This window comes from Abramis brama (assembly GCF_963993115.1).
Source record: "Abramis brama genome assembly, chromosome: 6".
NCBI lineage: Eukaryota > Metazoa > Chordata > Actinopteri > Cypriniformes > Leuciscidae > Abramis > Abramis brama.
In genome coordinates this window covers 18,953,463-18,965,915 of record NC_139968.1, presented here as the reverse complement: position 1 = coordinate 18,965,915, position 12,453 = coordinate 18,953,463, and the positions used below count along the sequence as shown (strand labels likewise).

Below are 12,453 nucleotides of genomic sequence, written 5' to 3'. Positions count from 1 at the left end.
AAAGTAGCCTAATGCATATTTACATACACAAATAACCATTTTAATCATATTGCCTATACACAGCAAATATAGCCCGCATTTGACCGAAATTCCAGATTCGTCAGCAAGCTGACTGAGCCTGAGCGTGTTGAATGTTTATGGTTGTCAACGAATGGGACGCTAAATGAACCCGTTTACGCATAGAGGTCACTACAGTCACTACAGACACCTATTCAAAAAGCCATTTTGCGTATGCATGGGTTTTGATTGCACTGTTGCACATAACCACTAGTGCATTATTTCTATACAGTGCCAAAAGTGGCAACTGGCCATCCATCTATCATAGGAGACTCTTGCTGGTAAAAAAAACCTTTTACATTAAGTGACATTTTATAAGTCATGTCACTGTTAAATTTTCAAGTATTTATTTTAGATTGGGAGGAAATTCTGATTAATCATCATGCATCACTTGCTATATTTTAGCTACACATCATACTATTACTGTGACTGTTGTTTTTGAAAATACTTCATCTGCAGTAACTTTTTTGGTTGTAAATAAATGTATTTGTGTTATTAAAATGTAATTCGCAGTTACGTCAAAAAGTAATCTGATTACGTAATGCACGTTACTTTTAATGCGTTACTACTTGTAACATCAAAAAAGTAATTTGATTATTGTAACGAAGCACCAGACTCAGTAGGATCCATTTGCAGCTTTATTAAGAATAGTCGTACAGGCAGGGTCAACAACAGCAGACAGATCAATGGAGGAATCACAGAGAACATCCGTATAACAGGCAGAGGTCAGGGCAGGCAGCAATAATCAGAGTCCAATAAACAATCCAAGTCAGGCCAGGCAGAGAAACAATCAGGAAATGGTGAAACAGTCCAAGGTCCGTAATACAAGAAGCAAACACGGGGAATAACGCTCAGTAGTGACAGCCAGGGCAAATCAAGACTTCGCAGAGATGTGGTGTGTGGAAGTGGCTTATATGTGTGTGTAAATGAGGTGCAGGTGTGTTGCGCAATCAGTCCCAGGTGAGAGGCATTATGGGAAATGGAGTTCAAAACGAGATGGTTAATATTCAGGAGACGGATCCCTCCGGTGGTGCGGAGGAGGCGGTACGGAAGCCTCCTCTGTAACAGAGCCCTCCCCCTGCGAGCGGCTCCTGACGCGAGGAGGTAAACGACGCCGGGGCCTTCCACGAGGTCGAGGGGCCGGTTTTTCCGGGTGCATCCGGTGAAACTCCTCAGTGAGTGTGGGGTCCAGGATATCCCCTGAATTGACCCAGGATTGCTCCTCCGGACCGAACCCCTCCCAGTCAACTAGATACTGGAGAATATTACCCCGACGTCTAGAGTCAAGCAACTTGTGCACACGATACACCTCCTCGCCGTCAACCAGAATAGGTGGGGGAGTCTGAGAGGCGGCCCCCTCCTCCGGCTCTCCCCTCGGACCACCGGCAGGTTTTAGCAGGGAAACATGAAAAGTAGGAGAAATACGATAATTAGCGGGCAGGTCTAATCGAAATGATACAGGAGATAATTGTTTAACAATTTGGAACGGACCAACATACCTGGGACTGAGTTTGCGACATGGAAGTCGGAGTCGTAGATCTCTGGTGGAAAGCCATACCCATTGGCCGATGTGATACTCTGGAGCTGGACGGCGGTGGCGGTTGGCTTGTTGCTCTTGTCGTCTGACAGCATGGAGTAAGTGAGTGTGTGCTTGATCCCAGACCTCCTCGCTCTTGTGTAGCCATTCGGTGACGGATGGAAGTTCTGTGGGTTCGCCGGACCAGGGGAAGAGAGGTGGTTGGAAACCAAGTATACATTTAAAGGGAGTTATGCCAGTGGCGGGTTTGACCAGTGAATTTTGGGCGTATTCGGCCCAGAACAAATATCTGCTCCAATCAGCTTGATGTTGTTGGCAGTAAGATCGGAGGAAGCGGATGACGTCTTGATTAAGGCGTTCAGTTTGACCATTTGACTGAGGATGGTAACCTGAGGTAAGGCTGATGTTGACATTTAGATGCTTGAAGAATGCGGTCCACACTCTGGAGGTGAATTGAGGTCCTCGGTCAGATACTATATCTTCAGGTAAGCCATAAAATCTGAACACTTGGTTGCAAAGGAGCTCTGCTGTTTCGAATGCAGTGGGAAGTTTGGTTAGAGGGATTAATCGGCAGGCCTTGGAGAACCGATCCACAATGGTGAGTATGGTGGTGTATCCTTGGGAATTGGGTAGGTCGGTGATGAAGTCAATGGCGATATGAGACCAGGGACGTTGAGGTATGGGAAGTGGGTTTAGGAGACCAGCAGGTAATTTTCGGAGTGATTTGGAGGTGTGACAATTGGTGCAGTTCTGAACATGCTTGATGGTATCTGACAGAAGAGTGGGCCACCAGAAGCGATTTTGGAGTAATTGTATGGTGGCAGTGATTCCAGGGTGACCAGAACTTGGTGAAGAGTGCACCTGATCGAGGAGCCGAGGACGTAGTGGATCTGGGACGAAGAGGAGATTCGCTGGACATTCAGCGGGAGGTGGTACTTGGAGGTTAGCTTGTTGAATTTCGGTGATGATATCCCATTGAACGGGAGCTACTAGCAGATGTTCGTGAAGGATGGTTTCAGGAGTGGGATTTTGGGTTGTTTCTTCGGTTTGACGGGAGAGAGCATCAGCTTTGGTGTTCTTGGTGCCTGGTCGATATGTGACAGTGAAATTAAATCTGGTGAAGAACAAAGCCCATCTGGCCTGGCGGGGATTAAGACGTTTGGCGGATCGTAGATATTCGAGGTTCTTGTGGTCGGTGAGAATTATGAACGGTTGACTTGCTCCCTCCAGCCAATGGCGCCATTCCTCCAAAGCTAGTTTCATAGCTAACAATTCACGATTGCCCACATCGTAGTTACGTTCGGCTGGAGAAAGTTTGCGGGAAAAGAAAGCACAAGGGTACATCTTGGCTGGATTACCTTGTCGTTGCGATAAGACAGCTCCTACTCCCGTATTGGAAGCATCTACTTCTACAATAAATTGTTGTTCAGGATCAGGATGACGTAAAATGGGTGCTGATGTGAACCGTGTCTTTAAATCCTGAAACGCTTGCTGTGCTTCTGTGGTCCAGTGCAGACGAGCAGTGTGACGCTTGGTCATGGCAGTCAAAGGAGCGGCTATGAGACTGAAGTTTCTTATAAACCGCCTGTAGAAGTTCGCAAACCCCAGAAAACGTTGTAGCTCCTTGATGGTTTGGGGTAATGGCCAGTCCAAGACTCCCTTGACTTTCTTCTCATCCATAGCTACCCCCTCTTGGCTGATGATGTACCCCAGAAAAGACATGCTCGTCTGATGAAACTCACATTTCTCGACCTTGGCATAGAGTTGATATTGAATCAGACGTTGTAAGACCAATCTGACCTGACAGATGTGCTCCTCCATGGAGTTGGAGTAGATCAGGATGTCGTCGATGTATACGATCACCCATTTATCCAGCATATCCCGGAAGATGTCATTCATGAAGGACTGGAACACGGAAGGACTGTTAGCCAGGCCGAAGGGCATAACCAGGTATTCATAGTGCCCACTAGTGGTTGAGAATGCTGTTTTCCACTCGTCACCTTCGCGGATGCGGATCAGGTTGTAAGCGTTACGTGAATCTAGTTTGGTGTAATATTTGGCTTGACGGAGTTGTTCTAAGGCGGCTGGAACAAGTGGTAGAGGGTATCTGAACTTGACCGTGTTTTCATTCAACCCCCGGTAATCGATGCATGGTCGAAGCCCTCCGTCTTTCTTTTTCACGAAGAAGAAACCCGCGGCTGCTGGAGATGTGGAAGGTCTGATGAAACCTTTAGCTAGCTCTTCTTCTATGTAGTTCTTCATGGCTTCGGATTCAGGTTGGGATAAAGGAAATATTCTTCCCTTTGGGGGCGTGGTACCGGGAGTTAAATCGATGGCACAATCAGTCGAGCGATGTTCAGGAAGTTGTGAGGCTTTTTTCTTGCTGAAAGCTTCAGAGAGATCGGCATACTCGGATGGTAAGTTTTCTAGTTCTGGCTCTGGTGCTGAGGGAACTGGGACTGGACAGGATATACGCGTGACTTTGGATAGACATTGACTGTGACAAGTGTGATCCCATTGAATAATCTGACCGTCTCTCCAAGAGATGTGCGGATTGTGCGTCTGTAACCAAGGAAACCCGAGAATGATGGAATGATGTGGAGCATGGATGACGTAGAATTTGATGGATTCGGAATGTAGGGATCCAATGTGCATCTTGACTTCTTCTGTTATGCGGTGAATTTTGCCCTCACCAAGGGGTCGCCCGTCTAGCGCCTCCACTGTCAGGGAGGTATGACAGGGATTCAGTTGTAGTTTACACTGTACAGCAAATTTGTGAGAGATGAAGTTCCCCGCTGCTCCTGAGTCTATTAAAGCAGTGGTTGAAATAGAATTACCCTGGACCAGCAGGCGCACCGGTAGAGTGAGACTGGATACAGTTGTGTGTGTTTTAACATTTGAACTCACCGGTGGAGACTTGGACGAAGGACGAACTGGGCAGGAAGACTTCATGTGTCCAGACTGACCACAATACAAGCACAGGTGATTCTGCATTCTTCGTTCACGTTCTTCTGGCGTGAGGTGAGTGAAACCAACTTGCATCGGTTCATGATCGGATGTTGATTCTTGGAAGGAGCGATGTGATGTTCGGGTAGAACGTCGTGAACGGATTAGATTGTCAACTTGTATGGCCAGATCGATGTATTGATTCAAGTTTTTGCCTTCATCCCGACAGGCTAGCTCAGATTGCAATACAACAGTTAATCCCTTTCTGAAAATGGTCTTTAGTGTATCTTCTACCCAGTTGGTTTGTGCAGCGAGCGTGCGGAAGCTTAATGCATACTCTGCTGTTGTTCTTCTTCCCTGGGAAAGATTGAGCAGTTGTTCGCCAGCACTTCCTCTCTCAGTAGGATGCTCAAAAACGCTGCGAAACTGTCGAAGGAAAGCCCTGAAGGATGTGAAAGATGACCCATTTGGTCCCCAGACAGCAGTGGCCCAATCTAATGCTCTTCCTGTGAGTAGTGAACATACAAATGCAATTCGGGTGGAATCATTGGAGTAAAGTGATGGTTGTTGATCGACGAAGAGTGTGCATTGAAGCAGGAAACCTTTGCATTTTGTTGAGGTGCCGTCGAATTTTTCAGGAAAGGCTAGTCGAGGGTTAACTGGAGTACTCACAGTGGGTGGAGAAACTTCTTGAGATTGCACAGAGGGAGCATTAGCCGCTAACGCACAGAGACCTTGTAGCTCCTTGACAAGCTCCTCAGTAAGCGTCGTCAGATGATTAAGCTGGTGGTGATGCAACGTGAGTTGTGAAGCTTGAGCTGACAATTCTGTGGACAGTTGCATTACCGCTGCTGGATCGGGTTTTGGCGAAGTCTTCTGTAACGAAGCACCAGACTCAGTAGGATCCATTTGCAGCTTTATTAAGAATAGTCGTACAGGCAGGGTCAACAACAGCAGACAGATCAATGGAGGAATCACAGAGAACATCCGTATAACAGGCAGAGGTCAGGGCAGGCAGCAATAATCAGAGTCCAATAAACAATCCAAGTCAGGCCAGGCAGAGAAACAATCAGGAAATGGTGAAACAGTCCAAGGTCCGTAATACAAGAAGCAAACACGGGGAATAACGCTCAGTAGTGACAGCCAGGGCAAATCAAGACTTCGCAGAGATGTGGTGTGTGGAAGTGGCTTATATGTGTGTGTAAATGAGGTGCAGGTGTGTTGCGCAATCAGTCCCAGGTGAGAGGCATTATGGGAAATGGAGTTCAAAACGAGATGGTTAATATTCAGGAGACGGATCCCTCCGGTGGTGCGGAGGAGGCGGTACGGAAGCCTCCTCTGTAACAATTATGTAATGCATGTTACTTTTAATGCTTTATCACTCGTAACATCAAAAAGTAATCTGATTATGTAATGCATGTTACTTGTAATGTGTTGCTTGTTACATCAAAAATGTAATTTGATTACGTTATGCATGTTACTTTTAATGCGTTGCTTATAACAAAAAAGTAATCTGATTACGTAATGCATGTTACTTTTAATGCGTTACTACTCGTAACATCAAAAAAGTAATCTGATTACGTAATGCATGTTATTTTTAATGCGTTACTACTCGTAACATCAAAAAAGTAATCTGATTATGTAATGCATGTTATTTGTAACGCATTGCTCATTACATCAACAAATTAATCTGATTATGTAATGTATGTGATTTGTAATGCATTGCTTGTTACATCAAAAAGTAATCTGATTATGTAATGCATGTTACTTAATGCTTTATCACTCGTAACATCAAAAAGTAATCTGATTATGTAATGCATGTTACTTGTAATGTTGCTTGTTACATCAAAAATGTAATTTGATTACGTTATGCATGTTACTTTTAATGCGTTGCTTATAACAAAAAAGTAATCTGATTACGTAATGCATGTTACTTTTAATGCGTTACTACTCGTAACATCAAAAAAGTAATCTGATTATGTAATGCATGTTATTTGTAACGCATTGCTCATTACATCAACAAATTAATCTGATTATGTAATGTATGTGATTTGTAATGCATTGCTTGTTACATCAAAAAGTAATCTGATTATGTAATGCATGTTATTTGTAACGCATTGCTCATTACATCAACAAATTAATCTGATTATGTAATGTATGTGATTTGTAATGCATTGCTTGTTACATCAAAAAGTAATCTGATTATGTAATGCATGTTACTTTTAATGCGTTACTACTCGTAACATCAAAAAAGTAATCTGATTATGTAATGCATGTTATTTGTAATGCATTGCTTGTTACATCAAAAAGTAATCTGATTACATAATGCATGTTACTTTTAATGCGTTACTGCTCGTAACAAAAAAAGTGACGTGATTTTGTAATGCATGTTACTTGTAATGTCATACTTGTTACAATGTAACTCATATTTGTTACATCAACATTAATGCATTAAGTGTTAAATGTTCAAGAAAACGTTCAAAAAATGTACAGTGTTGCCTCCAAAAACAACACAAAATTTACCTTTGTTTACGTCAACACTTTTCGAATGGACTTGCAGGATTTTTTTTTTTAGACATATTTTCGCTTGACAGGACATATGGTCATGAATATTCAAGAGTGATTCTTTAATTAGAGGCACTTTTGAGTACTAGAAACCTTAAATTATTAAAATAATTTCTTGTATATTCTTGCACTTACTACTTCTATATAGTATTTAAGTGTGCACTACAACAATTTTAGTATGCATGTTAATATACAACGTTAAAGAATAATAAGCAAGCTGCAAAATGAGGCCATGCGAAATTTATTGAATGCAAAGAACATGTTATTTGAACATTATGACAGCACAGCGCCTGAAAGAAAATAAAAGAGACGTGCTGGAGAGATCAGAGAACACACACTGTACAGTTTTCTATCGTGCTCATTTACAGTTAAATAACCCCCGTTTGTGGCCCGAAATGGCCAAATAATAATTCCATTTCCAGTAGTACCTTTTCTAACGGATTAAAGATGGCGTCCTAAAAGGCTACTTTGAATTCAAGGCTGTGCGCATTATTTCCATTCCAAACACAGACACGTCACTCGAACTACTCAGTAGATGTTTGTATGTGAGAACAGGTGTGCATGTTTATGTTTCAAGAGTCAAGCACCAAAAATAATGACAATTTTTACAATTCCTACTCAAACAAAAGGAAGGCTGTTGTTTTTCAATCAGGCAACAAAAGCCTCTACCCGTATACAGCCACATTTTGCCTTTTGACGATTGAAGATGCGGTCACATTTAGCTATCCTTGTTCGTCAAATTTTCTCTGTTGAAATCGTGTCATTTCAATAGGTATTTGCGCGATTGGTAATTTCGCAAAGATGCCCGCATGCAGAGATGCTCACGCAAATTCGCCGCTTTGACCAACAGAAAGCTGCTTGGTTTGCAAGCGACACCGTTGTGAGCTGTGCTTCATGCATCACTACACTATTGACAATGGACATTTTTTTTTTGCCCGAGAAATTTTACAGAATTTTACATAAATTAATATTGGACAAGCTAATATGATCGCACCTTACGGGGGAATCCTAACAGACTGAGATTCATAACATTTTAAAATGCCACACAGACTCCAGGCGTACAAAATGTGGCATGTTTTGACCTCTTCAACAAGTCAAAAAATGACTTATTTTAAATAATTTACCACTCAAATGATTTAGTCCTCAGTCACAAAACATGGAAATGTCTCGAACAATCTGGTAAAATATCATTTGGTAAACTGCTTTTAATAGTTCCGCGTGACCCAGGACAGGGTTTTTCAGATCAGTCACCACAAGCATACATAACAGTACAAAAGTATTTTGAAAATGGTTATTACTCCAGCATATCTTAATCCATGGAAATATCGTTGAAACAATTCAGTCCACCATAATCCGCCTGATTTTTTAATCGCACCAACAATAAAAAAAAAATGTATACAACAGAAAGGTTTGGATTTGAACCCCTAGTCTTATTTAAGACCTTTTATGAAATATAAATATTGATTAAATTGATCATTATGCTGAACATTTCCTTCAGTCGGTCACCCCCCCAAATACATATATAAAAGCAAATACACCTACAGGAACCAAATGAAATGAATTCACAATCCTGCTGTGAATCAATGCCATCAGATAATGCTGAAAAACCCATCAAAAGTGGGTTCGGCCTGCAAACAATACCACTCACTGCACATTAGCACACTGGTTAATGAATACTAGATATGACAGGATTCCCTTGCAGTACTAAACTGTAATAATCACAAGCTATGCATGTGAGAACCTTTCCATAAGCAGCCGTACAATCATATCAGGACAGTCGTAAAAAATAAATCAAATAAAAACAAGATTAAAATATAGACAAAAAAGGCCACACGTCAACATATGTGCGAGATTTCTGTACAAACTAAGAACATTCAGTGCTTTAGTGTACCAAATTAAAATAACAGGTCATCCTTGACAACTTTTCATTATTTTGGCACATTTAAATAAAAACGACACGTACACGGTGCAGTAAAACAGCTTGAATCAGAAAGTCTTGGGTGTTAGACACATGAGTTTGATCCATTTGCCACCCCGTAGAGTTTTACATTCCAGTTGTGCATAATTTTCGCAAATTTGTGTGTCCGAACTGACGGAAGAGTGTAAAAAGTGTTGTAAGATTCGAATATGTACAAACAAGTGCATTGAGATCTTATGTTTCGTGGTCCAGACTGGGCCAGTTTGTTTTTGTTGCCGTTTGTGGAGCCTGTGTACATCCGACGTGGAGAGACACTAGGACTTTACGGCCGCTACTTTCTTCGGTGTTCCTGGTTTTTTGGTCTGCCACAGGTGGCTGTGGATCGTGATGGCGTCGACACTTGCAGACATGGTCTTGGCTGGAATTTGGCTGAACTGCTTCCTGTCCGAGTTGTACTTGTAGAGGCCGTCGATCATCTTGCGCGAGATGGTTTTAGGACCGATGCCGGCCAGCTTGTTGATTTCCTCCATCTCGGGGCAGTACGTGTAGAGAGAGCGAAACTGGCAGCCAGAATCCCGGAACAGGACCAGGAAGTTGTTGGCCCCTGACTTCTCCATTTCCTTGAGAAAACAAACAAATATAATGAATAAAACTTAAAATATAATATAAATGTAATGAAAATGAACAGACATGCTTATACCTCCAAAATCTTGTTTTTCTGTCCCTCATTGACTTTGCCAGCCAAACAGCAATGTGCCAAAGCATTCTGAATTATATGCTTATTTGACTTTGCGCTGGGCTCTTTATATAATTTAGGACCTGCAGCAAAAACATAGAGGGTGCATTATGCAATGTCATTATGCAAGTTATTGTACATCTGAGTCTGCTGTTGACCCCCCAGTCCTCTAGATGGAGCCATCACCCATAGTTCTGAGCATGTTTTATACAGAATGTAAGAAATCGCATACTTCCCTACTATATAGTTGGCAAAAAACAGTATGTGACAAAATATGTCCGAATTTACAGTACTCATAAAAGAGTTGGGAAAAAGTACTATATATATACTATACATTCATACTATATAGAACATACTTTTTTAGTGGTTGTGAAGTAATTAATTATTCAAAAAAAGTACCTCCTCAAAAGAGTATGCGATTTCGGATGCAGCCCAAATGTTTGGTCATTTAGAAAAGCTTAGATGTTGAGAGTATCGCTCAGAACTATTATACCATAGCTCCCTCTGGTGGACTGGAGGTGGAGCTGCAGCTTTAGTATTTTAACCTGTATATTCCGTGTTGGATGTCAGTGAGGATGTGGTGGAACCATTCTCCCAGTCTTTCTCTCCGTTACGACTGCTGGAGCGAGTGGGCGACAGGCAACCGTCTGCTGAATCAGGCCTACTGGGATGACATGATAAACTGAGTCCTGCAAACTGCAACTCTGATAGGAACAATGCTGATACACCTACTAACAACTCCTGCTCTCATGCAAAATCAGGCAGTGAGGTCTTAGTGACTGAATTACAGCTCTTAATCATAACATTGTGTTTTTATCTTATGTATTTATTTATATTTCATTGTCATAAAGCATCAAATGAAACAACAAACATAAAATACTTTTAAGGTGATGTATTTCAGAAAGCAACCGAATATTAAATGTACAGTAAGATCATGAATATGTATTATTTTTAGATAACATTACTGAAGCCTCTAAATAAGTCTCTTGCAAAAGTGTGAAGTGCAGATCTTTACTGTAGTGTTTTTGCAGTTTCAGTGCCATTCAATGCCAGTGTGAGGCTTAGTGACCTTCAACCAATGCTTGTTTAATAATGACAAAATAAAACAAAAAAGCTGTGATGGGTGAACTATAATAGCCATCTTTATTGTTCAAAGACTGGGGATCATTCCTCGTGTTTCTGCCAAGCTCATAGCAAAACAGGATGTTCTTCTAGAACAGAAGATGAATGCATAAAGAGTCTTATCCAACCAAGACTGACCTTCTATTTCTCACACGAGGAGAGCTCAAAAAGAAGAAAAGACTGCCAGATGCTAAGCTATAGCTTCTAAGAAGCAAGAACATTCAAGAATACGAAGGAAAAATACAGAGAATTCAAAGGATACTGGGTTAGTATTGTGCAATAAAGGAAACAAGGAAATAAAAATGTTCTCATTCTGTTGACTGCTTAAAGTGCCTCTTACCTGGGTGTTTTCTTATCCGAGCTGACACTGTCATTATCTCCAAGAGACGCCAGAGACAGGCTGGACACTGAAAAAACACGAGGTCGTGAACCTGGATGCAACAGAAAACGGGACAGATCCCACAGTTACACAAGACAACAGCAAGCCCGCCAAACTTTGTGTTACCCTCATAACAATACAGCTCTCTGTAATGATGTTGCTAAATGGCCTCTACAACTCCTTCAAACTAAAAGAGTTAATATATATTGTATTCATGAAGGAGCTGTAACATTTACTTTAAATCTGTCTTGTACAGAAGGATGTGTCCAAATAATTGGTACAAAATAATTTGAAGAATGCTTAAATCACTCAACCACTTCAGTTCAACCTCTTAGTTATATTAGTTAGAAAATGATTAAATTGGTTAGAATAGATATTTAGAGCAAGTGTTATAGTACGTGTTAGAAGAGGGATGCAGTGAGCTGGACAGGGAAAGGCTGAGAGTAGCACAAAGCATACAGTGCCGGCTTTGCCAGTAGGGGGCGCTCGCCCTTTACCTGCCGTGGCCCTGACAGGAGTCCTGGGGGACTCCATCACATCTCTGTGGATGGACTTGGGCCTTGGTTTCCTCTGCTTGGCCCCTGCAGGCCGTGGTTTGACAAGCGTGTCCATGTCCTCCATAAGTTTCAGCTGTTTTCTCCTCAGGTACTCCTGCTTGATAAATTCCCGCCGGGCTTTGTCTTCTTCCTTCTTTGTGCGGTCTTCCTCTGCTTTCAACCTATGGAAAAAGACAGATATTTGATTTAAGAATCAGGGGGAGAAGTTTAGTCTTGGTGATTGACAGATGGGGCTGGCTGTTACCTGGCCTCCTCTTTCTTTTGCTCAAGCTCCACCTCCAGCTGTTGTTTCCTCTGCTGGCTCTCCCGTTCTCTTCTCAGCCTTTTCTCCAGAAGTGCGGCTCGTTTCACGGCCATGCTGTCCTCTCCTTTCATGTCATCCTGAAAAAATAAGCACATTATCAAGAATCTCTGTTAATATCTTTTTATGTCCAGGTTTTTCTGAGTATCTGAAGGCAGTATACTGATGTTGATATGACCAGTCTGAATAAACCAGATATATGCTACACTGCTCAGACTCCCTGCAGAATTCTAACATCATAAAATAAATGATTTATTTCCCCTCCATTTCTTGACCTAGATCCAACAGCTGCGTTTTCCAGTGATCTGTCCCAAGCTAACCTCCTTCTGCGACTG

At 42.0% G+C, this 12,453-nt stretch overlaps 1 protein-coding gene across 6 annotated transcripts in view; it reads right to left on the bottom strand.

Moving 5' to 3' along the window:
- Nucleotides 1-7,330: 7,330 nt before the first annotated feature.
- The window catches only part of camsap2a (calmodulin regulated spectrin-associated protein family, member 2a), a 40,722-nt gene continuing 35,599 nt past the window's right edge, over nt 7,331-12,453 (bottom strand). For 2 of the 6 annotated variants that reach the window (XM_084117554.1, XM_084117558.1), the window contains 6 exons: nt 12,062-12,198; nt 11,758-11,978; nt 11,222-11,312; nt 10,305-10,423; nt 9,724-9,842; nt 7,331-9,643 (listed from right to left, as the gene is read on the bottom strand). In XM_084117554.1, coding sequence (XP_083973680.1) covers nt 9,338-9,643; nt 9,724-9,842; nt 10,305-10,423; nt 11,222-11,312; nt 11,758-11,978; nt 12,062-12,198 — 993 coding nt within the window. In that variant the 3' untranslated portion in view covers nt 7,331-9,337. The remainder of the gene's footprint in view (nt 9,644-9,723; nt 9,843-10,304; nt 10,424-11,221; nt 11,313-11,757; nt 11,979-12,061; nt 12,199-12,453) is intronic. The other 4 variants (XM_084117556.1, XM_084117559.1, XM_084117555.1 and 1 more) reach the window with 3 other exon arrangements.